Source organism: Laccaria bicolor, genomic scaffold (assembly GCF_000143565.1).
Source record: "Laccaria bicolor S238N-H82 LACBIscaffold_25 genomic scaffold, whole genome shotgun sequence".
Lineage (NCBI taxonomy): Eukaryota > Fungi > Basidiomycota > Agaricomycetes > Agaricales > Hydnangiaceae > Laccaria > Laccaria bicolor.
In genome coordinates this window covers 216,006-242,059 of record NW_001889896.1, presented here as the reverse complement: position 1 = coordinate 242,059, position 26,054 = coordinate 216,006, and the positions used below count along the sequence as shown (strand labels likewise).

Sequence of the window (26,054 nt, the reverse complement as noted above, 5' to 3'; positions counted from 1 at the left end):
ATTGTACGACTTTCTTTTCTTTTGTCGTACAACTTTACATTGTACCACTTTTATATTGTACCACTTTTTAGATGTTGTACGATATCTTTTTCTTTTGTTTTAGTATATAAGTAGTGCTACCTTCGTTTGTATTCGGTAGCTTGAACCTAGGCAATCTAAGCTTGGTTCTCCCTCAGAAACCTCAGAACTAAGATCCCCCTCGAACTCTATAAATCTTTTGACTTAGAGTCTCTTTTGAAACCTTGACAATAAGTCTTCAACGTTGAAGACTTAATACATGTTTGACTTAACAGAAGTCAACATATCATAGAACCTTGTTTTACCCTTCGAGGTACAAGGCTACTAGAACCTACTGTGTTGCTTTAAAGGGCTAAGCGAACATTGTAGTGACCCACTTTGTCTCAACAACGAGAACTGTGGTAGACGAACGAACGATAGAACTGAAAGCTTAACATAACTGCCTGTTATGCTTAACAACCATAACAAGAGACCTGCATAAGGTTCAAAGCAGTATTGTATCCTAACTTGAAGGGCCCATGATGGTAACTACCCAATGGCAAATCTACAATACCTCAATGAAGTGAAATCTATGTCATATGAAGGCCTTTGAGTGAAGGCCTTGAGGATTCAGAGATTTCATCCCACCAATTTCTTCATGGGATTCTATTGACAAACATTTTTGAAAACCATCCCTTCACACTGTTGATTATTGAGGACCTGGACACTATTCTCAAGTCTCAACACTGTGCACCCCACTCAAGCATGGCCAAAACAGTGTTGGTGACTGAAATGTGACGCGCCAGGGTCCTTGCAGATTTGGGACCCATCATTAGAGTTAATCAATGGTCTTGGAGTTCCCCAACTGACTTTTCTGGCAGCTGCTCTATTGTGAGCTTGAGTCCTTAGTTTTGTTTATTTATTCACTGGGTGACTTTCCATAACACAAATTCTCTAGATTTGAATAAATCGACGAAATCTAGGGTCCTTTGCCGGGATGCCGAGTCTTGTAAGGGTTCGACTTTGATGGAGTCCCTGGTTGGAACCCAGTTACAAACCTTAATCTATTCAGAGGGTACAGACCCCTCGAACAGATTTCAAACACTGGAATCAACCCTGCCAAGGGGACACCTTTCCTTCCTGGGTACGATTCCTTCCCACATGGCTTAGTCAGCTCTACCTACTCTCATACGGCTGGGGCATTCTGCTCCCTCTCGTTGCAGTTCAAAGCCACTACAGAGTCTATTAGAAGTGTCAATGTCTTATGGCTACAAAATCCCCTCCTGGAAACTGTTGCTCCCTTTACAAACACCCTTCTTGACACCTAACTCACTGATCCACAGCCATGTTCAGCTCAACTTGGGATTTTTTGGGCTTCACCCAGAGTGTGGTCTAATTTTACAGCAGGGTGGATGAATAATCAGTATAATAAACCCATCCACGGGCCTACACGACCTCAGAGCAGCTCAGATGGGAGGGAAGTGAGTTTGTACAAGGCAAGCAAATACATCAAATAGAATCTAATCAGTTGGTGTTACGGTTTATTCACTCCAATAAACCCTCCTGTGAAGTTCTCGTTTCAAACTCCGATAAGGGTCAAATTTATTCATTTTTATAGATTTGAGTTACGGAAAGTCACCCACTCCCATCAATGATCACATCATAAAATTTGTCATACTGCTAATAGTATGTAGAGACTCATCGAGCGATACAAGTGGCTGCTTTTAGGAGCCTGGGTCTAATCCAACCTTTTTCCACTTTTCTTGTAAAAAAAAAATGATGAATTGACAAACTTCTTTTTTTTTAGAAGTCACAATTGATCATGCTTGCCAAAAAGTGTGACATTTTGTGACTTCTAACTGAGGGGGGTGCCAAGGTTGGTAGGACCTGCCCTAAACAAAAGCATCAAAAGCCAAATAGCAACAAATAACTGATCAATCTGTCATCCACATCTTCATCAGATACCTTTGTTTCCATCACCTAAATCACCACTGCCAACAAGTCCTGCCACACATTCCAACACTGTTTCAACGAATATCAGATCATAGAGAAACCTCAGTCAGGAATTTGCTGCCTGGTGAGCACAAATTATGCTCTGACTTCTATTGGGTGTTCTATTTTCAAATGGCATTGGGCCTCACTGCACCCCTCTATCTTTCTTTACTGTTGTTCCACCCATCCTTTCTATGGGACATGCTGTCATTTGCATCTCCCAGTACATATCTCAGGGCACCTCTATCATGCTGTTCCTATCATGAGGCTCAGTATGGAAGGATATTTGCTTGGTTGGCAGACCTTAACCAAATGCTAGTCTGCCTAGTCAGACCATGACCAGAGCTTCCTCATGCAATTTGCCACTCTGTTTCTTCTTGTATTGTGCAGCCAGCAACTGCCAACTACATGCTGGTCTAAGGCTGACAGGGCTACACTGCAGCTTTTAATCATCTGCTTGTGCTGGCACATGCTTTCAAACAATATTGCTGATGCTTTGTGTTACAATTTTGCAGAACCTCATCAACTTGCATTCCCCAACTTCCCCGAAAACAATCTTCACTGGCTAGTCAATTGATTGTATGCTAACTGGAATGACCTCTAGTCAAAATGGAACAACGAGACAGAAAGCAAAGAACACAACCTTTGAACCAAGCTACTCCAACCCACTCAGTAGCCAAGGATTGCGAACATCCATTGAAGACGACCTGCCATCGTGGACGGCACTTCCCAGCATGTCCAGTGAACCATCAGAAGGCGGATCTGATGAAGACGAACTAGAAACGGACATGCTTGAGAGAAAGCTTCCGACCCCAATAAAGTCACGTGGGGATGGATCACAGCGTTCGGGAGAGGTGGTTCCTCCAAACTCTCCACCACGTCCTTTTACCCATCGCCGCAGATCCAATGCAGCTGCAGATATCTCGACATCGAGCGGCCGCTATCCGACCCCACCAACGTCACGCTCCAGCACCGGCAACGACGGTCGTCCAGATTCGCAACCACCAATCTCCATAAGAAAGTCGGCCTCAAAGAAAAAGACGGGTTCAGCACCTTCACCCTCTTCAGCACCTTCACGTTCAAATGCAGCTTCAATCATAGACTCCAAAATCATTTCCTCCGCGTCGACTTCGCTTGCACATAGTTTGACTGATTTTGCGAGATCAATGACGACAACGTTTGAGCGCTGGAAGACAACTCAAGAAATTGATTTCAAGTCCAAGGTTGGAGACAATTTACCGCAAGCGGGACGGGAAGGAACATTGCTTTCTAACTCTTGTGCTCCGTCTCTCGATTGGTCGCAGCGAATTCGTCAGAAAAGCGGGTTTCTAGGTGTTTTCATAGACACGCCCACCCCCGTGAAAGTTGTCGACATCAAAGGAGCTCCAACCACTGATGTTGGTGACATTCATCGCGACGTCGAGATCCTCGACACGTACGGCCTTGAGATGGATGACACCATCGAAAACGCTAGGAAACGTCGTTCCACGACCCGACTGCCTTTGTCCACTCTCAGCCACTCCCCAAGCGGGAGCATCTTCTCCGATGCCCAGTTACCATCATCTCCACCTATTAAACCATCATCTCCACCATCTCCACCACGAGTTCCATTCAAATTATCGTCGACAATACTTCAGACCAAGACTATGACCAGCCTGGAAAAAGCACTCGCCGCAACCTTCGCAGCCAACGCCCAACTAATGCTCTCGCCCTCACCTCGAGTCCAAGCGAAACCCAAACCTAATGTCCTGCACCGTTATACGGCACCTCCTCCAATGTCCGCCTCGGCTTCCACTCTAGCTTCCGAATCGGCGCAGGAAACGACGCGAAGAGTCTATGCACGTCGTGCGAAAGAGAACGTTGTTTACAAGCAGCAGCTCCTATACCCTCATGGCAAAGTAGCACAGGCGTACGAGGCCAACCAGGAGGAACTAGAGAGCTGGTGTGAAGCGGACGTGGCTCCTGTGCGATTTCGCAAGACACTCGAGAATAGAGAGACTTCGCTCGTCGCTATGAACGTGAGGTTTTTACTGGCTTCGATGAAAGAGAAGCACAAGGTGGAGGGTATCATGGAGGAGAAGGGAACGAGCAAGGCTGTGCACGAGATGCCAGATTCCGTAGCGCTGGAGGAACTCATTGAGCAGACCTTCGGGACTGGCCGTAAAACCCGAGAAAGGGGGACCCACAAACCATCTTTGAAGGTGCGTGTTTGTTTTCCTCATATGACCAACCATGCCAAAAACTGACGGCTGAACCCCCAGAGCAAGAGGTCTACCCCTGCTTCTGATCTCAGATCCACCTCGCCTAGCGCCTCACCTCGTGCCGAATCAGTCCCAATCTCAGTCGGGCGTCAACCCTACGGCCTTGCATCTGAAGATGAAATCGATATGCTCATCATCCCAGATTTGGATACTATATCATCCACCTCGCTACCACGGACGGGAACGTATTCAACCTCGAATATATTGCAAGCTGATAAGCAACGTGCCCCATTGGAGAACTTGCACATAGAGTCGGTTCTTGGGAAGCGAATGAGGGAGGAAATGGTCATCATCCAGCCTGCCGTGGCATTTGTGCCATATGACCAGGTGGAGGATGTGGAGGACATTGAAGAAACACCGCCCGAGTCTCCGACGACGACAAACAAGAGGGCCAAGATGGACCACGAAGAAAAGCCACGTGAAGAGCCAGACCGGGAGGTCGAAAACGAGCATGCTGAATGGGCGATGGCATTGCTGGGTCTTATCAAGGGGAAGAGGAAGCTGGAAACACCCGTACGTTCTGCCTCGCACCTATCTTCATCTAACATTAACCCCATGGTCAACGATAGGATCTTCGAATTCTCCATAAAATACTCACTGACGTGTACACCCAACGCAAAGAGATCGAACCCTCGTCTGAGCTCGCACAAGCCGTGCATAGTGTTTCACAGCTCTCAGCAGCCGACGTCCCTGGATCGGACGCTCTGGGACTGAGAGCACTCGCGAGGACTTCTGCAAGGACTTGGGGGTTGACAAACGCTGCTGCACGCAATCAGTAATCAACGGGCGTCTACCGTGCACCACAATGCGGCGTATCGCGTTTCCTGTACCTGGCTCTTGAGCTTGATCGGTGGTGGTCTGGTGCATTCTTTCATTTCGATTTCTTTCAACAAGGAGATACCCTATAACCGCACTTTCCTTAGTCCAAATTCGTCTTCTCATGTCAATTCTTGCAAGCTGTAAATATAACAATAATCGTCATGGTCAATTTGAACTTGAGCCGTCCCATTCAGGTAACACAAACCAGTAGCGCTTGATAAAGGTTTTGATTGCTATATATGTTCACAACGTTCGAGCTTGGAATACATTCAGAACAGAGAGATAAAACACACGTTCAACCCAAGAGGCGACCGAACAATCTTCTCCGCAGTTTGTCGATGAGCGCTCCTTCGAGTGAGTTGTAAAGGGTGGAGATTGTCCCTCGTGCGCACATATTTCAATGGTATCTTTCCAGTGAGCTGCAAGCCAAGCCAAGAGTGGAAGATGTTTCGCCCCACCACCAGCAACGTTTGCGCAGTAACATCTCGAAGGCAGGTGGTTGCAAGAACGGTGAATACGAACGATGGTCATGGTGGCAGAGCTCCTCCAGGCAAGCCGATATAGAAAGTGGAGATTGGGTGATTGGCGTGTCCTATAGTACGGTATCTTTCCACTGGCGGTTCCCGGACGCGAGTGAGCCAAGGATCAGGAAGACGATTCGCTTCACCAGCTTCAGCAATAGCAATTGAAGAGTCCCTCTTTGATACGATTGTGTATAGTGAATGGGTGCCGATGAGCTGGTTAATGTCCACGAGGGAGCCATTTTAAAGTCCAGCGGATCAGGGAGACATCACCTCCGCCGCCTTCGGATTCCGTATGAACGTTGCTTACATCGCTTAGCAACGACTGAGGGTATGGCGCATGACAGCACAAATACGTGTGAGCTTCAAGCCAAGAGTGGCCGCGGCCGAGGTCCAGAGTCTTCCGTAACAAGATTGGGAATCTGTGTCATTTTGAATGAGTTTCTTCTGCTAGGTTGTGTGAATAATTTAGTGCACATACTATATGTATCATGTCTCCCAAGCACCAAGACACGAACCACGGTATCAGGAAGATATCTCCTTCCCTCCATAAACAACCAGCTAGTCATGTTTTATGAACATTCCTTGTCCTACAGCATCACGTGTCATAAATGAGTTAAAAGGGTGATCATGTTGCAATATCTTACCATATCAAGGTCTTCGAACCAAGCCCGGCGCGAGCTATAGGATCAGGAAAACGGATTCTCTTTTCCCCGCCGTGAATGAGTGTTCCCTCCTGCATCGTAAAAATAATTATTGTAACGCATTCGAGTATAGGCCGGGTGGCGATATGTGGTCCTTTCTAGCCCCAATCCAAGCGGCGAGAGCACGGTGATCCAAGATCCGAGGGACCAAGCCAGACATCGTCTCTCCATGGCGCCAGCTGAGCTTGACTTCAGTGTTCCCTTCAACAACCATCGTTTGTCGTGAGCAAGTCAGAGAGGTGGTCAGGTCTGAAATATCCATGGAACCTTCACGAGCTCCAGTCCACCGTCCCAAAGAACCAGGAATTCAGGAAGATCGCGTTTGGTGGCCTGGCTTCAAGTTGACGCAAGAAAAGGTGTCACTCAGAACCTCTGAATTCCAGTGCATACAGCGGTAACAAGGGTTACTGACGTTCATGACAGACAAAAGATCAAAATTCAAAAACCAACATGACTCGGAGAGCGGAAGGGAACGAACAACCTCCGAACTAAACATTTATAAATACCTTCCTCCGACCCTGCTTCCTGCGTCCTATCAGATCCACACATCAACATTTCTTCGATCCTTTCTTTCTTTGAACCTATGTATTGCATGTAATAATCTAACATCATACATTAGAACGAGAAACAGAATCCTTGGCATGTATTAAAAAAATTGACTAAATGTTACAAAAAAAAAAAACTTTCATATGCGTATGCGTATTGCAGAAACATGTATATGGCAGTGACAAAGTGGCAAAGTGAAATGCGTTTGATAAGTATGCGGTTTGGTAGGTAGCGTGGAACTGAGGTTGATATGGTAACGTGGAAGGGTTAATGCATGAGGAGCTTGGTTGGGAGTCACGGAATTCGAAAAAGCAGCTTTTGCGTTTCGGGTTGTGTATTTGTCGGGTCATGTGTATGAGTGGACAACTTATCGATTTATGGTCAAAGTAGGCGGGTTTTGAGATTGCGGCGAACGGGGAGCGGGCAGGGGCTGGAGGGTTCGTCCTCGCCAAAATGTACGATTGAGGTACTTGGACCAGTACCAACGGCTGGGAGCGATTCTCTGCTTTGGGCTTGAGCCGTCTGACAAGCAACCAAAGAGGCCGAGCGAGCCCCAGCACACACCCAGAGCACCCACCAACCAACCCCACCAAAAAAACACCCAACGTGACCCCGGCCCATTCCAGCAGCAGTGGCAACACAACGGTTCAAACCAAAACTTCAACCGACTCCTGTCCTCCCCCACCTTCATTCACCCACCACCTCAGGGACTCCCCATAGCATGATCTCCATCCCTTCCATGATGTCCATGTCCATTCACCCCACCTCCATTCCCACCATTCCCAAACGTATCCGGAGTCCTCTCCCCATCCTCCTGTCCACGTCCACCCTCCCTAGCCTCAGAATCAACAACAACCTCCATCTCCCCATCCTCATCCTCGTCCCCCCAAACACTACTAGCCAAACTATTCCTCCTGCTCCTCACACTACTACACACGCTCCCACCATCACCAGGTCGAATCGTAGGCTCGTCGTCTGTCGTTGATCCTCCATCCGTCTCTGTTTCCGTCTCCGTCTCCGTCTCCACCTCGTCCTCGTCGTCCGGCGTATCAGGGGACGGCGGTGGAGGAGGATGACCATTAACACCCGCACTACGCGGTGTTCTAGGAATAGGGTAGCTCAATTTCGGGACACCAGCTTGCATTTTTGCCATAGAAGCAGCATGAGATTCGGAACTCGGTACGTGGCCTCCGTAAGCGTCTATCGCGCCCATCCCTTTAGGCGACACGACCCTTAGGGGGCTGGTTTTATTTTGGCGGTGAGGTGATGATGACGCTGATGATGAAGAGGCGACGGGTTGAGGTTGTTGTATGGCAGGATGCTTCAACAAAAGCGCAGGATCACTCGATCGCGAAAAAACCATCAACTGCTCTGCATAGCGCTGCATCTCCGCGCTGGATATGACGAGTCGAAAGTCATTGAGTAGCAAGAACTGAAGCTCCAACTGATTAAGTTCTGGAAGGGGCAGACCGCCGACCTATTTATAGCGCGGTGATTAGAGGTGGGTGGCGTGAAAGGAAAAAAATGGGACGATACCTTTGCGTATCGCGAGTTTGTGTAAAATACATCGCTGAAGAATTTGCTTGCGACTGTTACGCCCGCAATGACCAATCGATGGATGTTATATGAATCAATGACGAACGCCCGTCCTGTAGCGTCTTGGCTCAGCTTGGACATGCGATCGAAATAGACGAGAAGGGAGAGGAAGACGTGGTTTGTGGTTGGACAGTATTTGAGTATGCGGAGGAGGTAGGCTTCGAGTGTGATGGTGGGGACATTTCGTGCGTGGAAGGTGAGGGTGGATACGGGGGTTGTGAAAGCGCCTCTTGATGCTGTTGTAAGCGTGTACCAAATAGGCGGATGTGGAGCGTGGTCAAAGTCGATGGGAGAGGTGGCAGAGTGGTGGGCTGAACTGGGAGATGATGGGTGTGGTGAGAGGTGGTCGTTCGTCGCTGCTATCTGGGTAAGAAGCGAAGCGAGTAATTTGAGGAGATCGGTGGAGGGGTAGGTGTGTATGTCGAATGGTGCTGGCTGAAGGGGCGTCGGGGGATTCGGAAGGGGAATTTGGATAGGTGGTGGAGCAGGATGATAGTGTTGTTGGACCCGCGGGAGTTGGAAGTGAACTGCGGGTTGTGAGTTGGGTGCGGAAGGTTGCCGCTGCAGCGACGGTGGGTGGTGGGATGACAGTGTGGCGGAAGAAGATCTTGTTGCTGAAGATGATGATTTACGAGTAGATGGCTGTGAAGCACGGTGAACATCAGGCGGAAACGGATTCACTAGTGCAAGCATCCAAAGAGAAAGAAGAATGAATGAATTTCAAGATCGTTGTTGAATGCAAGCCAAATTTGTAACTATCGCTAGTCACGTGTGTATCCTCTGAACCTCTCGTCACTCTGAGCCACCACTAAAATCAACGTGGGACAACCCACGCACGTTCTAATTATCCGGTAATCGCTCATTCTGCCAGGCTAATGACGCCAACCATTGCATCTAGCTCCTCTACTCGTCAACAACTCCTCAGTTGTCCAAGCTTATCATCCCACGTTACACCTCTATCTCAAAGATAGTCAACAATGAACCATCTTTTGTCTCTCTCTCGGCTTTCACTACGGGTGCTCAAGCGCTCAAAGCTCGGAGTTTGCACCTCTTCCCTGCATCCGTTGCCATAGATCTCGGCCGCTGCCTGCCATAACTCTCTAAATTTTTACTTCCTTCTTCCGCTCCCTAATTAAAATGACGCACATTTATCCTTTAACCAGCTCCCGCGAAGACACGTTCGCAGTGCAGCGGAGCATCACCGCACTGCTCCATTGACAAACATCTAAAGCAACCTGGTTGTAGTCGTGGCATTTTGCCATTAGCTGTTGCCATTCATACCACCTTTTCTTGGACAGCTTTCGCACGGAGAAACTCACTTGAGACGCTCAGACTAGTGGGTGCCATCGGAGATGCATAGCGTCACTTTTGAGCCAATGGACCTGCACCAGATATTGGGAGCTGTTTTATTCGGAGGTCGTTACCTCCCGAGGACGAGATGTAGGTCCTTGTAGGTCCATCATGTGCCAGACTAGTTTAAGTACTTTATAACTTTGTTGAACACCTTCAGACGACGGGTTCTCCATAAGACCCTATGCTTAAGACCATCAGTCAGAACAATGAACTTGTTGCCCACAACGATGATAATTAGTCGAGGAGCGACAACAAAAAATCGACCCAAGTTATTAGATCTTCCCAATTAACAAATTCTTAATCATCTCCCTCCCCGTAATCCTCGCCGTATTATAAAACGTCGGAATATCCAACGTCGACGTGATCGTATCCGCAAGCCCAAACGGCAACATCAACGGAATCCAACCTACAAACAACAAATCAATCAATCAACTCCACCCACCCCACAAAAAAAAAAAAAGCGCACAAACCTCTAGCATACTCAAGCGCAAAGCACCCCTCATGCATCTTATACTGCTTCGCCGTCCCCCTCGGCAAAAAATGGACCGACCCAGCAGGATACCTCTCCATCTCCAACCTCCCCGGCTCAAAAGCCCACTGCTCCCCAACAAGTATATTAAAATAATCATCAGCCGTATGCAGTCCCGTATGCCCCTCCGTCCCCAACGGCGTCCCAAAAATAATAAGATACTCCGTGATGCTGGCGTGGATGATGTACATCGCGCCCATCGCCCCTCCGGCGTTGTTGAACACCCATTCGGAAGAGTCCGGGTTTAGGTGGATTTGGGATGGGGGGTGGGTTAGGGTGAGGTTTGTGAGGATGTGTTGGATCATTCCGGAGGTGGAGTTTGGGGAGGAGGCGATGGCGGATTGGGCGAGTTGGTGGAGGGTTGTGGGGTCGAAGACGTACCACCGGTCCTATAAAGACGCGTTTAGAGACGGGTATCGCGAAATAAGAGAGAGGGACGTACTTTTATGGTGTCGAGCCAACTACACGTCGCGATGATGAACAGCACTGCGGTCAGTCTGGTGGCCCATTTGAGGAGAAAGGCGTTTGGAAGTTCTGACGCGTCGGTCGACTTCTTGTTAGCCGCCATTAGTGCGTGTAGGAAACGTTGAAGCTCGAGGTGGTAGGAGGGAGGAGAAAACGCTGATCCTGCGCCATTTTTGATTTGTTTTGATGGTCAGACGTCAGGCTCGTACGACCTTTTTTTTCAGGTTTGTTACTGTCCCACGCGTTACTCTACGTACGAACAGAACGGCATTTGGTTTTTGTTATCAGTAACAATACAGACTTAGCAATGGTATAATTTAAGATTCTAAGATACGAAATCAAGTTTGAAAGCAAAGTGAAAGCAAGTCGAAAGCGAAGACTCCGAATAACCTGCTCAATCAAGAGAGTCGTGCTGATCACTGAACCCACTTCCACTACTACCCAACCTGTTAATCTCAGCAACCAAAAGCGACAAGCGGTGCTCAGTCAAAGTAACATCAATCACCACACTCCCATCATCCAACCTCCCCGAAATGAAAACAGCATTCGTAAGGAGCAGCTTATGCGGTGTCAACTGGTATCGATAACTACACAGCGTCCTCTTCGCTCCAACAGGGGACCAATCAGATTCCAAAATCCTAGACCCAGATACGTTGGATATCACGAGTGTGTCTCCAGCAGCAGGGTTATTGGGAAACGCTCTTGAAATGGAATTTATGGTGGTGTATGCTTGGATGACGTGTGAAGTTGTTAAAGAGAGCCGGGAAGTCGCTAAGACGTTGCATAGTTCGTGAAGAGGGGAGGAGCTCAGGTCTGCAGCGGACATGAGGGGGTAAGGTGCTGGAATGAAGGCATTGTGTGGGTAATCTGCTAAAGAGTGGGTTTTGCTTGGAAGAAGTGAACGGAAAGACGCGAGGTTTGTGCAGTGGACGAGTGTATTTGGATCTATGCCGCTGGAATATATCGTCTAGTAAACGCAGAATTGTGAGTTGAACAGCGCTGCCAGATATCAGACTGAAACATACCTTGAAGATCCACGCGGTCAGAATATCCCCAGTGGTAACATGAGTGGTCACTTGACTCTCCCGTTGAAGAGTAGATCGTACGTCGTCCACGAGCAACTTTACGATATTTTTCGGAAGGAGAATAATGCGCCTATCAGCACCCCTCCAATATCTTTCTCCCACATGCCAGGCTATGACTTTCAGGAGACCGCCTAATCCAAGGGACGTATAAGCATTATAATCTGGATAACGCTCTAGGGTTTCTTCCTCAGCACCAGCTTCCAAATCCAACGCCTCTTGTACGGGATTAGAAATTAACCCTCCAGATGGCAAAGGGGGGACAGCCCATTCTTGTCCCCGCATTTCCGCAACAAGAGCATTCATAACAAGCGCAGCACCTACGCCATCGAATACCGCATGCGAACGAGCGAACCCGATACCGGTATAAGCAGTTCCACCATTAGCCGACGCAGGGAAGTAGGTCAGGTGCCAGCACGTTAACGGGTAGTCTGCCGATTCCCATGCGGTGTACTGGCGCGGCGTCAGAGGGTGACAGAAGACTGCGGGAGGTGGGGAATTGGATATTTGTGGAATGGGAATTGAGACGTAGCTGGACAGCGGGCGCTGTGAGATTTCCGTTGTCAACGCGTATGTACGGTAATCATCGGGGATTGGGCCTAGTGGTATCCTTATGAACCACTTCGTCTCCTAGAGATGGAGTAAGTCATTACAGCGAAAGACCACAGAAAAAAATACTGACGGTGGGGCTTTTGATAGAATGCAGTCTTCCGGCAAGCATGCGCCATTTTTGAGTGAGTCTGTCCAACGCGTAACTCAACGCTTTCTCGTCGATAGTCCCCTCGACGAGCCACCCAGTAACGAAGGTTGTTTGTTGAAAGACTAGATCAAACACAGTCAGAGGAAGTAAGGCATTTTGCTCGACATCCGATCCCATTTCGTTGGTATGGGATTAGGAAGCAAGTTTCGAGTTTTCAATATGAAGCAATTCGACACCTAAGTATAAATAGATTAGCGCTCCCCATGCCAACCATATGTACCTGAATTAAATTAATACTTAGAATGTAGCTGATCAGTACAAATCTGCAGGAATAGTCCGATATGTCAACCTATGTCAACTCGGAAACCTCTGAAAGTCTGTGCGAGATGGTCAGAGATGTATCGGATGACGCGATGACAGTACAACCGCCAAACATCAAGAGGGTACAGACTGAAAACAGTGTTGAAAGCAGTCGTCCAGCTGAATGATTGCAAACTTGGTCCAACTTGAGCGCTTGAGCACCTTCTGATACCACAAACTGATGTGACGTTCGCGCTCCTCACACGTGCGAGCGATGTCGATAGTCTTGCTATGGGAGACCGCGGTAAATTGTCGGTGTCTGTAGAACGGAGAAGTCCCATCAGCATAAAGGTAGCAACACGTTGAACGAACATACCAACTTCTCGAAGAATAATCTCGGTGGTTGAAAAGGTTGTGTCAAGTGAAGACGCTATTGGGTCAGATAAAATCATAAAAGTCTCATGCTCGTCCACTCTCCAAAGATATAAATTAGGTAGCTTAAAAACACAAGCCTGTGGCGGCGATTCAACGTGATCATAGCTCCTCCCTAGAGTTCTTCTTGCCCTCATCGAGCGGCAAACACAGAGCTGGTGTCGTTCCAGTGAATTGATATTCGCACTTCTCAAGTTCCTGTACCGTCAGGATGGCGTTCTCAATCCCACATGTCAGGAGCAGCTTCGCGAAGCCAAGTTAGAAAAGTTCAAGGAACTGAGAATGGTCTGAGCACTTACCACGACACTACGTTCGGGGCCATTCCAGCATCGAGTACCGTGCTTGTACACCTGTTTCTGATAATATTCGGGTTCGCCTGGTTTAACGTCAGGTGAAGGATTCCAAGAATCATATTTCCTATTTCAAGATCGAGCAAGTCAGTACTATATCGAAATGGATAGTAAAACAAAGCTGACCCTAGACTGAATGTTTGTCCACCGTGGTTGGGTTTTTGTTTTGCCTCATTAAACAAGCAGACCTCATAAGTATAGCTGTAATCGAAGCCACAGTAAGCGTGTCGATAGAGGCCTAGGAAGGAGTAATATACGCACTCTCCAACTTCCGTCTCCAAACATGTTCCATCAAGCTTCTTCCACTCGCCAGCAGCGCCAAAGCCGTGGATATTAAAGATCTCGGCAATGTCGCCTTCAGCGGTCGTCCTTTCATTCTTGACACGCTCCAATTCAGCTTCAGCGTCGGTCAGGGCTTGGTGGGCACGAGAAGAATCGGCTTAAGAAAGATTGAATCAATCCGGGACATGGTTATGATCGAAGGAGAATTCACCAGCTGTACTGTCTAAATCTCCATGGATGATACCCAGGGTATGTAGCCAACTGATCAACGTGTCCTTGAAGGACTCGTAATGAGGAAGGACGAAATCCGGCAAGTACGAAGTCAAATCATACACTAATAGGAAATAAGCATGACCACTGCTTCAGATTTGGTATTTACTCACGGAGGGAACCCTCAGTAGGCGATTGAATATGCTCCTCATGCTCCAAGAGGAGTGATACGTGATCCGCCTCCAACAACGCGTCCAGCTCATCGTTGAGTTGATCGGCAGTCCACGTTCCCGGCTCAAGATCTTCAGTGGCTTCTACGGCTTCCCCTTCTTCCTTGGTTTCGCCTTCCTTGACTTCTTCACTTGCCCCAATGTGAGGAAGGCCAGCGAGCTCTTCCCATCCACGAACGGCTTCTAGGACAGCCATATCTTGATAATTTGGATTGTAACCTGCTCGCAGTGCGTCAAGGATGTTACCAAGGGCCTTCTCGCGTTCCAAATGCTGTTTATGTTCCCGCTGTAGTGATTTGAGAGCGTTGTGATGGGTGATTAGAGATTGGTAGAGGGCTGAAAACACGAAGGTGAGAGATACGCTTTACATCGGCTTGTTATTTCCACTGACGAGATTTCTGTTTGTGTTCCAACGCGGCTTGAGAAATAGACTCGGTGCGCTCAGCGATATCTGTCGAAGGCATCGGTTTCAGCTTCGTGAGATCATCAAAGAATCACTTTCATACCTCGCAACCGTTCGACTTCCTGCTCTTTAACGTTGATTTCTTGCGACAAAGTTTCGACAAGGCCCTCTAGGCGTTTCTTCTCTTTATGTGCGAAAGCAATATAGGTGGAACGTATTTTGGAGCCCTGTTCGATCGTCGTTAACGCGTCACGGCAGACGATGCCGTTGAACAGAACTGACCGTTTTTTGTAACCTGCGCTCCTCTGCAAATTTCTTTCTATACGACTCCCCAAGTTCCTTGCATACGTTCGGGCAGACTCCTGGCAGTTCATCTGATCCGTCGCAGCACTGAGGCTCTATCGGCTAGCTGAGAATTACGCGCCCTATACCAAGAATAACGACTCGTACCGCACAATCCGTCCCTCACTCGTGAACTTGGAATGATAGCGCCAACATGACCCTCGTTCCAACAATAGAATGTGCTATTAGAACAGGCGCTGGTTCCTAACCAGCATTATTGAGTTGCTTCAGATAAAGTACAATCTCGCGCACCTGGCTCATCACTTCCGTCTGGACAGTCACACGAATCGTCATTGACGAATTTCCAAGGTATCTCCTTCGATCCATCTAGACATTTCCACGACCCCGATTTCGAGGGCACGTATTTCGAAATTAAATTAGGATGAACCCCATAAACTTTATCCGTAGTTGCAAGGCCAGGCAGTGGTAATGGTAGGAGGAGGAGGAGCCACGGAACCATCGCCTCCAACAGTTCGAAGTTGGTCCATTCGATTGACGTGGAGGTCGCGGACTTAACAACGCTTACGTCAGAAAACAAACAAGGCACGCAACCCTCTGAAAGGCACAGTCCATCCAGCGTCGCCCTCATCATCGACGGTCAGAAGCAATCATGGTGAGCACCCTCTCTCAAATTTTAGCAGATATACGATGTTTGAACGTCCGTTCACCGTACTCGGTGGATAAATGGTCGTCATACTCATCGGAATCAGCTGGATGGACTCTTTCGACTCAGGATGAGGTTTACTGATGATACCTTTTTTGTTTTCAGGCCAAAGCCAAAGCAGCGGCGCCCACATCAAGCAGTGGTGGCAAATCAGCAAAGAAGAAGAAGTGGTCGAAGGGAAAGGTCAAGGATAAGGCCCAGCACACCGTTGCTCTCGACAAAGTCACCTACGACCGTATCATGAAGGAAGTCCCCACCTTCAAATTCGTCAGCCAGAGCATCCTCATCGAACGTCTCAAAATTAACGGCAGCTTGGCGCGCGTTGCTATCAGACATATGGAGAAGGAGGGACACATCAAGAGGATTGTGCATCACTCGGCGCAGCTGGTCTACAGTATGTCGAATGTTTGCTTGATCTGTGATTCCAGGCTAATAATCAACTCCCTCAGCACGGTCAACATCTTCAGAGTAGATGTCCGTCTTTACCGTCATTTATGCTCGCTAGGCACATGTATTCCTCACCCACATAAAATCACCCATGCATCTGCGCAAAAACACTCACTCTTTGATCACTTGAGAGTTTATATTGATTCAGTGCGTCAACTGCACTCGCTGATAGGATAGATATTTCTCCTGAGTCCGCGGTTTAGTGAACTGTGATTTTTTTTTTTCGTTCGACCTTTTTTAGGCTCGGGCCGGGGAACCTCTTACTTTAAGCACCAACGTCTTCCCCAGAGTCCACACACGCAGGATGTCATCGGAAAGCTACTACATCGGCATCGACGTTGGCACAGGTTCAGCCCGTGCCATACTCGTCAGAAAGGACGGATCAATAGTCGCGTCTTCCACTCAGGACACCATCACTTGGCGCAATCCAGAGGATCATCGTATCTTTGAGCAATCGACAACCGATACCTGGGATAAGATCGCAATTGCTATTAAACTGTGTCTATCTGAGGCCCGACTGCCGTCGTCTGCGGTCAAAGGGCTGGGCTTTGACGCTACATGCTCTCTGGCAGTAACCAACTTTGACGGGGAGCCTGTCACGGTGACCAAGGGAGATGATCTTGGGAAGAAGGGGGGACGAAATGTCATTCTATGGGCTGACCACAGGGCAGAGAAGGAAGCGGACCTCGTCAATGGCACAGGTTCAGTGGTGCTTGACTATGTCGGCGGTACAATGAGCGTACGTCTCCAATGTCCTCTTCATTCAGCCTTCGAGTTCAAGAGTCCCCTCTTTTAGTTAGAAATGGAAATTCCCAAGGTTCTCTGGCTAAAAAATAGCATGGATCCGACCCTCTTTTCTCAATGCCAGTTTTTCGATCTTCCCGACTTCCTCACCTACCGAGCTACAAAAGACAGCACGCGCTCGTGTTGTTCCGTCACTTGCAAATGTAGCTTCGTTCCAAAAAGCGGTTGGGAGCCGTCCTTTTTCCAGAAAATCGGACTCGAGGAACTCATCAAGAGGGAGTGCAAGCAGATTGGAGCAAACCAGGGGGAGGTGCTGATTGCTGGAATTCCTGTTGGAAAAGGGTTATCGAAGAGAGCTGCAGATGAGCTTGGACTGGTGGAGGGCACCCCGGTGGGTAGTGGGTTGATTGACGCGTGAGTCATTTATTTTCTTTCTCCGAAAGCTACTTCGTTGATAACAATTCACCTCAGATATTCAGGGTGGTTGGGCACCGTGGCTGCTAGATATAGCGAAAACGGAGTACCATCTGAGGTTCTTCCATCTCTCCACGAATCTCAACATCGTCTAGCGGCTGTTGCAGGAACAAGTACTTGTCATATCGTGCAGGTTTGTGTAACAACCTTCTGGGCTCTTCCCGTCTTAACTTCACTGGTAGAGTCCTGAAGGCATCTTCGTTGACGGGGTATGGGGGCCCTTTAAGGTATAAGCTCTCAATGCTTGCCCTTCTCAAATTTACAGATGTTCTAGGATCCCGTCTTTCGTGGTTGGTGGATGAGCGAGGGAGGACAATCCTCTACTGGCCAGGTAAAGCCGTCCTCTTTCTCTTCAGATTCAACTATAGCTGACAAGACCACAAGTTAATCGACTTCATGTTGACAACGCACTCCTTCTATCCGAAACTGGTGGAACTTGGAAAAGAACAACAGAAGAACATACATACAGGTATGCTATTCTTTCTACTAATCTTGTTTCTGTTGCTAGTTTCTGACATGCTTTAGTCCTCCAAGAGACTCTTGAAAAGCTGAGAGTAGAAAATGGGGCCGAAACACTCACTGAACTAACAAAAGATTTACACTTATACCCCGATTTCCATGGTTCGCATTTTTCTATCCCTGATGTTGAGATGAACCTCAAATTTATCACCGCAGGAAATAGATCACCCATCGCTGACCCACGCATGCGTGGCTCCATAGCAGGGCTGGAACTTGCAAGTCGCATTCTCTTTCCCCCCATCTCAGTTCTACACATTCAAACCTCGCACAGGACTCAGGGCTACACGACCTCGCCAAAAAATACCACGCAACACTCCTCTCCATCGCGCTTCAAACACGGCACATCATCGACTCCATGAACGCCAAAGGGCACCAGATCACCTCAATCTACATGAGCGGCGGGCAAGCCAAAAACCTCTTCTTGATGCAGCTCTTCGCCAACACGTGCAAAATGCCGGTGGTGCTCCCCCGTGACGCGGGGAGCGCGGTGGTCCTCGGCGCTGCGATGCTCGGCCGGTTCGCAGCGGAGGTAGAGGGGGCGCAAGCGGAAAAACGGAAAGAAATGGAGGGCAGCGGACACGCGGAGGCCTTGTGGGATATCATGGTTGATTCTAAATTTCTTTTTCCATCGTCAAGTGACTGATCGTTTCTGTTTTGTTAGGTTGAAATGACGCCTCCTGGGACGCTGGTTTCTCCGAATGCAACGACGAGGGAGATGAAGCTTCTCGAGGCGAAATATAAGATTTTCCTGGAAAGCATTGACGTTCAGAAACGATGGCGAAAGGAGATGGAAGACGCGTGCACATAGTACTGTAAGATGCGGTGATACAATCGATTGACCTATTTGAGCCTTTGAGGTCCAATCTTTCTGCCTTTCGCTTCTACTAGAATTTCCTTCGAAACCGGTGCTGCCCCATCCCACGTGAAGGCTATCAGCGCAAAGCTTCTCGTTAAATGTGCCAGGCACGACGCGTATCTTGAGAACTTTTGAGAACTTGGCAGCCAATTCATGTCAATTGGACATGACAGGACACGACTTTCATGGGCGGAAAAAGGGGCGCAGGGTTGGCATTTCGGGGAGATATGTCGGTGATTTTATACATATACGGGAATGCCAACTGACGAATGACTGTAGGACCATGCCAAGTACCCATATTATGTCAGAGGATGTGGAAGCGAAGTTGGCTGAAGCTAGAAGCTGGTATGCATCACCGCTTGACATGGCTCAATGAGGTCGGACGCAAAAAGCCTAGACAGTGAAGGACCAGGGAACTGGAGAGGTAATCGAAACGCGTGGTGCCTTGCCGTATTCTATCATTACCCAATCTCAATCATGGACAGATATGGACATGGTCGATTTCGTGCTTTTCAAAGGTCTTTGCCAGAAACTCGATGGGTACATGCTGAATGCGATAGTGATGATGATGATGGTAGTAGCAACAAGTCCAACGGAGATAAGTAGTACGAGTGGGAGTAATAGAAGAGAGTAAAAGTACACACACCCAGCCAGATAACGCACCCCCATCTCCTGCAAAGAACACGTCCTATTTAAAGCGGTTCGACATATGACGCCGGGAACAGGCCCTTCTTCCCGTTAAGTTCTCCGGTCCACCTGTCAATCAATGGCGTATACGTCAGTTCCAGGTCAGAGAAGGATTGTCCAATAGCAGTGAAGGAATCGATAAGTAGCCAACGAATGACGAAAGAGGAGTTGTGAGATGAGGAAACATATATAAAGTCCCATTTGAAAAAAGGGGGAAGGGAGGACCGCCGAAGATCCACCCACCCCCATGTAAAAGTAAAGGGTAACACGCGACATACCAATCATCCGACGTTCTCTCCGTAACGAGCACTCGCTGCCCTTCCTTGATGACAAGATCCCCTGCTTCCTAAAAAGAAGGCCAGAAGACCATATCAACACCATCATCACCTCCAAGAAGGGCATAAATCTGAAGAACGCACCCCTGAATCATAATCATACAAGACATTCGCCCATTCCCCTTGCTGCTCTTCCTCCTCTTCCTCTTCTTCCTCTGGCTGTTGTCTCGAAGGTGGTGGTGGCGGCGGATTATGCCTGGTCGGTGGCGGCCCAAAATTGCTATTGTTCTGCCGTGCTGTAAATGCGGGTGCTGGTGCTTGAGGGGGAGGGGGAGAAGTCGTTTTGGAGGCAGCGGTGGAACCGCGTAGTGAGCCAAATATGTTCTTTGGAGACGATGTGTCGACCTCTCCGAATTTTTGCTAAAACTCGCAGATCAGGACCCACAATCAACCAATGAGATCAATGGCAGAACACGTACCCGGACAGAAGAGAAGGACGGCGGTTTCTCAGCGATAGGAGGCGGGCTTGTTGAGGAGGAACTTGGGGAGGGATTGTGTCGATTCGAGAACGCCATAGAGGCAGCTGCCACCCGGCCTGCAAAGCCGCTCACGTCGTTCTCCGATGACGCCTGAGATGGCGATCAGATCGTATGATCTTGCAAGTGAGGTGAGGAGGGATGACAACTCACGTTAGCACCACCAGCGCCAGCACCTCCGGCGACACCCCCAGGCGGCTTAGTCTGACCTGCAGCGTGCCTCAATCCGGCGGAAACAATTTTAGCCGTCGCTTCTGGGTTATTCGCCATGGCGCGGTGAACAGCCGACGCAGCTACCCCCGATACATCCTGGCTGTTAGCGCTTGAAGCAGCAAAGATTTCTGGGCGCGACTGAAAATATCTATGCAAATCATGATGGATCAAGGGTAAGTTGATGTGGTATACACGATAGATAAGGGAACTGAACTCGTCGAGAAGGGAGAAAAACGCGTCTTTCTCGTTTGACTGCAAGTTTGCAAATACCATGGTCGTGGACGGAAGAAAAACCGGTAAACCCTCCTAATTTCTTTCTCGATCACGATCATTCATGCCATGCGTGTGCTAATTTTGGAACACACCAGATATTTGCCAACATTTTATTTACTAAGGTGAGGCATACAGTATGGGTACACAAATCCGATGAAAAGGAGGGGTCTCACAGAGGCTATAGGAATGTAAGTAGACCAAAGCAAGTGAGAAAGAAGAATGAAAGAATGAAATGAAGAAGAAATCTTCATCGGTTAAATGGCCAAACTCTTCTCTTCACCAGCCACCCATCAAGAAGAGAGGAAAAGGTCAAAAGGACGGACGAACAGCTAATAATAACTAGCGAATAAGTAGGGGGGTCGTGTTTCACCCAGAGAGAGGGCAAGGGTTAGAGAGAGGAGTGGGCGATGAAAGAAAAGCAGGTAAGTAAACCCCTCACTGCCAATTAAACCAATCCGCTTCGTTTTCAGTCGTAGGCGGGCTTGTATTTTGCGGCGTCATCTGCCGTTGCTGTTGTTGTGGCGCAGGGGTGGCACTCAAATGTCGGATCTGCTGCATTTCCCCAAGACCACCACCACCACCACCTATAGGAGACGACGAAGAAAACGGGTACTGCGCGCCATTCCAGTTTTGACTATTCGGTGGCGAAGGCGCACCAACTGCGCTTCCTGGTGGTGACATCCCGAATTGCTGTTGTTGCTGCAGCTGCAGCTGTTGCTGCCTTTCCTGCTGCTGCTGCTGTTGCTGCTGCCCCCATCCCTGCTGTCCAAACGCCGGACTCTGCGCCATAGCCCGCGCCTGTCCCTGCTGCTGCTGCATCATCATCCTCTGATAATCCTCCTGCGTCATCCCCATATTCCCTCCTCTCGATGTCTGACTCTGGTTATGCACCGGGGAAATGGACGTAGAAGCATCAGTAGGCGACCGAGCACTCCGTGCTATACCCGGTATCGTGCTTTTCGAGCGGAAAGCACCAGGGTCGGGGGAGGTGGGCGATATACCTCCAGCGGGATTACCAGCACCTGCGAGGGCCATACGTTCTTGTGCCATTCGGATCCGCTGTTGTTCTTGGAACGCAGCGAGTTGGGGGTTCACATTCGCCTGGTTCATCTGCATGGGGTTCATGTTCATTTGGGGGTTGTTCAAGTTCATCCCTCCTTGGCTTCCACCACCACCACCACCACCAGAATTATTCCGTTGTTGATGTTGTTGCTGCTGCATCAAGAGCATATGCCGTTGTTGCGGATTTAGATTGTTCATATTTATTCCTGCCATCCTTGGGTCCATTCCCCCTACTCCACCGCCTCCCTGGCCAGAAAACATCGGATTTTGGGACGCATGCACGGGTGAAGCGGGTGTCACGGGGAACTGTGTACCTTGCTGCACCGCCATGTTGTCTCCTAATTGCTGTTGCTGAATCATCCCTCCTCGCCCAGCACCACCAGCACCACCACTTGCCATAGCACGGGCCATCTGTTCCCTATGGGTTTGCTCTCTTTGTTGTTGGAGCCGCGTCTACAACGGTGCCCCTTCAGCTCATCGTCCACATTTCGAAAGAGAAGAAGAAAAACACACCTGAAATGAAACCATCTTGTTCAACTGCAGCTGCAAAGGCATCGTGTGGAACCCTGGAAGATTTTGCATCATATATTTTATGTATGGGTGGTTGGGGGTATTGAGGATCCGATAGGCCTGTTGCATGGGCTGAGGCAATGCTGCTATTGTCGGTGGTAAATCCCCACCACCACCGCCTCCGCCACCAACACTTGACGGCCCAGCAGCGGCGTTCGCGCTCACGTTTGGTATTGACCCTGGTTGAGGCTGCGAGGATTGGGGTGAGAGTTGTCGTGATGCCAGTTGGGCTAAACGTATTTGTTGTTGTCGCTCTCGCTCTCGGACAGCTGCTCTCTGTATATCCGTGTTCATCATTCCCACCGACGGGTCTATTCCCATTCCTCCTCCTCCTCCCTGCTGTTGCTGGAGTTGTGGGGGTATCATGTTCCCAGAGACGCCATTCGTGTTGCTCGTGGACATGGGGAGGGAGAAATGAGTGGCTACGGGTAGGGTTACGCCATGCGTTGGGTTCAACTGCTGCTGCTGCTGCTGCGGTATTGACGACGGAGGGGGCATCATGCCTGAAGCAGAATGTGACAAAGGAGATACCGAGGGTGGCCGCAGTTTGCCCTCACCCGTGTCTCTCCTCTTACTGCTCATCACCTCGCTTATTGGTTCGTCTGACCGATCGCGTTTGAGATTGCCAGGGACCATGGAGTGTAGGGTATTCGCAGGGACGGCGACGTTGGCAGCAAGTTGTTGACGAAGGTTGATCTCTTTGGAAAAAGTCTTGGGGAGCTCGAAGTATATCTGCTGGATGCGATCCGACCCATATTCTATGAAAGCAGGTGGTTCGATTATTGGGTGGATGGGGCCCTTTGAATGTTTTCCCTGTGATGTTTGTGCTTGTACGATTTGACCCTGTGGAATTGTGAATATCGTGAAAGCGAAGAGGGGGGACAACGGCTTACCCCCAACCTGTGATAGTCTGCAGATGACGCCATCCAGCCAAGGTTGGATTGAATACGTTGTGCGTATCTGGGACAAGTTAGACGTCAGAAATACTTGCGAGGTATTAACTCACTGCTGAAAACGGGCGTCAGAGGGCAAAACTCCCTTGCCTTGAAGCGCTATTAAAATTCTACAAAAATGATGTTTAGAGCATGTTCATGTTTATTCCGCAAACGACGCACTTTAGCAACTCTAGATTCAATTCCAACACCAATTCCACCTTTGGGTCACCGGGACTCGGGTTCAACAGCGCGGCGTCTTGAGCTTGTTGTATGAAGTTTGGCGTGGATGATGTCGAGGTAGGTGATAGTGATGTGCCGTTGATATTGGTTGGCGAGTGTGACGGCATGGATGGACCAGCCTTTTCTGGAGATGCTGGGCTGCTACTAGGGCTGGTTTGATCAGAGGGTTCCTGAATGGCAGGTGTTTGAATTGGCTGCGGTAGTGACGATGATGATGATACACCCGGTGCAGTAAGCGCCGGCTGAGAAGTATTTGAAGAACCGTCACCGGGATCCTCTTTTGTTGCCTCTGACTTGCTCCCGTCAGTTGTAGTGGATTGCGTGTCATTAGTGTCTGCAGAGACCTCTGGCTTTGGGGGTGATGATGGCTTCTGCGTGTCTCCGTCTGGTGCTTCGTCCTGGTCTGGAGGGGGGGAAAGTTCGCTGAGGGGCGTTGAGAGACGTGATGCCTCGTTGATTGCGGTTGGCACTGCCTCGTTCTCGTTCTCGTCTTCCTCTTCCTCCTCCCTTACGGGGATTTGCAGTGGCGCCTCCTTTTCCTGAGGCTGAGGGGAAGGATCCGGGACTGGTGAAAGGGACGAGCTCCTTCCGCGTGTGCTTGTTGGAGAATCATGTGTTGTCTCTACTGGACCTGGATGATGTTGGGTTGTGTCGAGGTGTGCGATGAATGGGTCTTGGTCAAAATGGTCGTCCCATGAAATCATTTTGTCATTTTGTAGAATGATGTCCTGCTTTGTGTTGTTTCGATCGATATGAATCATGGAAGTCGCTGCAAGTTGTCGTAGCGAGGTAAGCCAGTCTGCCGCCGGTACCACTGCCAAAAGGTTATCTTCAGATCCAAGGAGCAGCAAGGAGAGCAGTAAGTCGCTGCAGGTCAACAGCGGAGTCTCAATTCACCTCTTCATCGTCGTCTTCGTTCACCTCAACTCATCTTTGCTCAACGCCCACCTCTTAAATACAATACAAATACAACAATATCACTGCCATCCATGTTGACTGCCATGAGCATATATATTCGTGCCGCCTCCACCATCCTGCTGAGGTAATCACTTTGTTCTTGTTTGCTTCTCAAGCATTTGTCCTCTGTCAAGAGGTGAGTCCACAACCAACGTTCCTCAAGACACTTAGGATGTGAGTATGCCCGTTTACCCTGCATCCAGCGCACACATAGAGGACCCATGGACGATGTAGAGAGAAAACGGCATCGAAATTGGGTCACTTTTGGATGGATGGTTTGGGGTGTTGTTGGATGTACCCAACCATTTTTTGATCAGCACTGACAGTATCTCTTGCAGTATTCGCAATGGGTCGGGTTATTAGGGCACAAAGGCGTTCGCATGCCATTGTATGTCCCCTCAATTCTCTTGCAACAACGAAGTAACTCAAAGCTATCCCTTTACTAGTTCAAATCGCACACCCACCACAACAAGCAGCCCGCCCGACTCCGTAACCTCGACTTTGCGGAGCGCAACGGCTACATCCGCGGAATCGTCAAAGAGATCATCCACGACGCCGGTCGGTGCGTTACATCCCATTATTCCTTCTCCCCCTCCATTCTCACACAAAATAAAATTCACAGCGGTGCCCCCCTCGCACGCGTAGTCTTCCGCGATCCCTACAGGTACAAACTCCGCAAAGAAACCTTCATCGCAACCGAAGGCCTGCACACCGGTGCCTTCGTCTACTGCGGCAAGAAAGCCACCCTCACCGTCGGCAACGTTCTCCCCGTCTCGCAGTGCCCCGAAGGAACCATCATCTGCAACGTCGAGGAGAAGATCGGCGATCGCGGTGCCCTGGCACGCACGTCGGGCAATTACGCTACTGTCATTGGACACAGCCCGGACGATAACAAGACCCGTATCCGTCTTCCCAGTGGTGCGAAGAAGACGATCTCGAGCGGTGCGAGGGCGACGATTGGGATTGTAGCCGGTGGTGGGAGGATTGATAAGCCATTGCTCAAGGCTGGAAGGGCATACCACAAATACAAGGCCAAGCGTTACAAGTACGTTTTTACGTTACATTCTCCTGGAATTATTAACGATGTATATCCGCAGCTGGCCCCGTACTCGTGGTGTGGCTATGAATCCTGTGGACCATCCTCACGGTGGTGGTAACCATCAACATATCGGAAAGGCCTCCACCATCGCCCGCTCCGCCGTTCCTGGACAGAAAGTTGGTCTCATTGCCGCACGCAGGGTACGTTTCTCTTCTTTTCATCTTTATCTCCAAAACCTGGGGTCTGACAACGACCATAGACTGGTCTGCTGCGTGGTACCGTCAAGGTCAAGGAGGTTTAGATTTGTTGCATTGGGTTTTTCTCCTCGCCTTACTTACGACTACGTACACCGAACAAAAGTTTGTATGCCGTCTGCACATCATGCATATGCAACCACAACACGACGATTGTATGCGCCATGCTTTTTATGATCTTGACACAGACTTTGA

General features: G+C 49.2%; 12 protein-coding genes across 12 annotated transcripts; 4 read left to right on the top strand and 8 right to left on the bottom strand.

Moving 5' to 3' along the window:
• Positions 1–2,723: 2,723 nt before the first annotated feature.
• Positions 2,724–5,029, top strand: LACBIDRAFT_303759 (uncharacterized protein; the record flags this gene model as incomplete). Its single annotated transcript, XM_001884383.1, has 3 exons — positions 2,724–4,190; positions 4,251–4,763; positions 4,820–5,029. 3 exons carry the CDS (start codon positions 2,724–2,726, stop codon positions 5,027–5,029), a joined length of 2,190 nt encoding a protein of 729 aa, XP_001884418.1.
• Positions 5,030–5,234: 205 nt separating this feature from the next.
• Positions 5,235–5,600, bottom strand: LACBIDRAFT_303758 (uncharacterized protein; the record flags this gene model as incomplete). Its single annotated transcript, XM_001884255.1, has 2 exons — positions 5,235–5,302; positions 5,363–5,600. 2 exons carry the CDS (start codon positions 5,598–5,600, stop codon positions 5,235–5,237), a joined length of 306 nt encoding a protein of 101 aa, XP_001884290.1.
• A 743-nt stretch (positions 5,601–6,343) lies between these two features.
• LACBIDRAFT_303756 (uncharacterized protein) lies at positions 6,344–6,556 on the bottom strand (the record flags this gene model as incomplete). Its single annotated transcript, XM_001884254.1, has 1 exon — positions 6,344–6,556. One exon carries the CDS (start codon positions 6,554–6,556, stop codon positions 6,344–6,346), a length of 213 nt encoding a protein of 70 aa, XP_001884289.1.
• A 987-nt stretch (positions 6,557–7,543) lies between these two features.
• LACBIDRAFT_303755 (uncharacterized protein) lies at positions 7,544–9,129 on the bottom strand (the record flags this gene model as incomplete). Its single annotated transcript, XM_001884253.1, has 2 exons — positions 7,544–8,317; positions 8,377–9,129. 2 exons carry the CDS (start codon positions 9,127–9,129, stop codon positions 7,544–7,546), a joined length of 1,527 nt encoding a protein of 508 aa, XP_001884288.1.
• An 878-nt stretch (positions 9,130–10,007) lies between these two features.
• LACBIDRAFT_294931 (uncharacterized protein) lies at positions 10,008–10,908 on the bottom strand. The gene is made up of 3 exons (XM_001884252.1): positions 10,761–10,908; positions 10,260–10,707; positions 10,008–10,195 (listed from the first exon to the last, which is right to left on the bottom strand). Exons 1-3 carry the CDS (start codon positions 10,884–10,886, stop codon positions 10,062–10,064), a joined length of 708 nt encoding a protein of 235 aa, XP_001884287.1. The 5' UTR covers positions 10,887–10,908; the 3' UTR covers positions 10,008–10,061.
• A 269-nt stretch (positions 10,909–11,177) lies between these two features.
• Positions 11,178–12,742, bottom strand: LACBIDRAFT_303753 (uncharacterized protein; the record flags this gene model as incomplete). Its single annotated transcript, XM_001884251.1, has 3 exons — positions 11,178–11,750; positions 11,809–12,495; positions 12,548–12,742. The coding sequence occupies 3 exons, from the start codon at positions 12,740–12,742 to the stop codon at positions 11,178–11,180; spliced, it is 1,455 nt and encodes a 484-aa protein (XP_001884286.1).
• A 167-nt stretch (positions 12,743–12,909) lies between these two features.
• On the bottom strand, positions 12,910–13,317 carry LACBIDRAFT_303752 (uncharacterized protein; the record flags this gene model as incomplete). Its single annotated transcript, XM_001884250.1, has 2 exons — positions 12,910–13,184; positions 13,242–13,317. The coding sequence occupies 2 exons, from the start codon at positions 13,315–13,317 to the stop codon at positions 12,910–12,912; spliced, it is 351 nt and encodes a 116-aa protein (XP_001884285.1).
• Positions 13,318–13,337: 20 nt separating this feature from the next.
• Positions 13,338–15,574, bottom strand: LACBIDRAFT_191258 (uncharacterized protein; the record flags this gene model as incomplete). The annotated part of the gene is made up of 11 exons (XM_001884249.1): positions 13,338–13,540; positions 13,597–13,714; positions 13,774–13,848; positions 13,909–14,086; positions 14,141–14,263; positions 14,313–14,705; positions 14,761–14,820; positions 14,876–14,999; positions 15,046–15,170; positions 15,223–15,318; positions 15,367–15,574. 11 exons carry the CDS (start codon positions 15,572–15,574, stop codon positions 13,400–13,402), a joined length of 1,641 nt encoding a protein of 546 aa, XP_001884284.1. The 3' UTR covers positions 13,338–13,399.
• A 336-nt stretch (positions 15,575–15,910) lies between these two features.
• Positions 15,911–16,183, top strand: LACBIDRAFT_150287 (40S ribosomal protein S25; the record flags this gene model as incomplete). Its single annotated transcript, XM_001884382.1, has 1 exon — positions 15,911–16,183. A coding segment is annotated over one exon (273 nt), but the record flags the coding sequence as incomplete, so codon positions are not given.
• Positions 16,184–16,529: 346 nt separating this feature from the next.
• Positions 16,530–18,770, top strand: LACBIDRAFT_303749 (uncharacterized protein; the record flags this gene model as incomplete). The annotated part of the gene is made up of 10 exons (XM_001884381.1): positions 16,530–16,964; positions 17,022–17,383; positions 17,441–17,576; positions 17,626–17,670; positions 17,718–17,774; positions 17,828–17,912; positions 17,969–18,064; positions 18,119–18,177; positions 18,234–18,566; positions 18,624–18,770. 10 exons carry the CDS (start codon positions 16,530–16,532, stop codon positions 18,768–18,770), a joined length of 1,755 nt encoding a protein of 584 aa, XP_001884416.1.
• A 740-nt stretch (positions 18,771–19,510) lies between these two features.
• On the bottom strand, positions 19,511–24,313 carry LACBIDRAFT_330083 (uncharacterized protein; the record flags this gene model as incomplete). The annotated part of the gene is made up of 12 exons (XM_001884248.1): positions 19,511–19,574; positions 19,784–19,851; positions 19,925–20,200; positions 20,260–20,409; positions 20,470–20,667; positions 20,976–20,980; positions 21,130–21,131; positions 21,242–22,317; positions 22,378–23,277; positions 23,328–23,394; positions 23,441–23,497; positions 23,550–24,313. 12 exons carry the CDS (start codon positions 24,311–24,313, stop codon positions 19,511–19,513), a joined length of 3,627 nt encoding a protein of 1,208 aa, XP_001884283.1.
• Positions 24,314–24,727: 414 nt separating this feature from the next.
• On the top strand, positions 24,728–26,047 carry LACBIDRAFT_191248 (60S ribosomal protein L2). The gene is made up of 6 exons (XM_001884380.1): positions 24,728–24,740; positions 24,905–24,954; positions 25,013–25,128; positions 25,189–25,611; positions 25,664–25,805; positions 25,865–26,047. Exons 2-6 carry the CDS (start codon positions 24,913–24,915, stop codon positions 25,904–25,906), a joined length of 765 nt encoding a protein of 254 aa, XP_001884415.1. The 5' UTR covers positions 24,728–24,740; positions 24,905–24,912; the 3' UTR covers positions 25,907–26,047.
• The last annotated feature ends 7 nt before the right edge of the window (positions 26,048–26,054 follow it).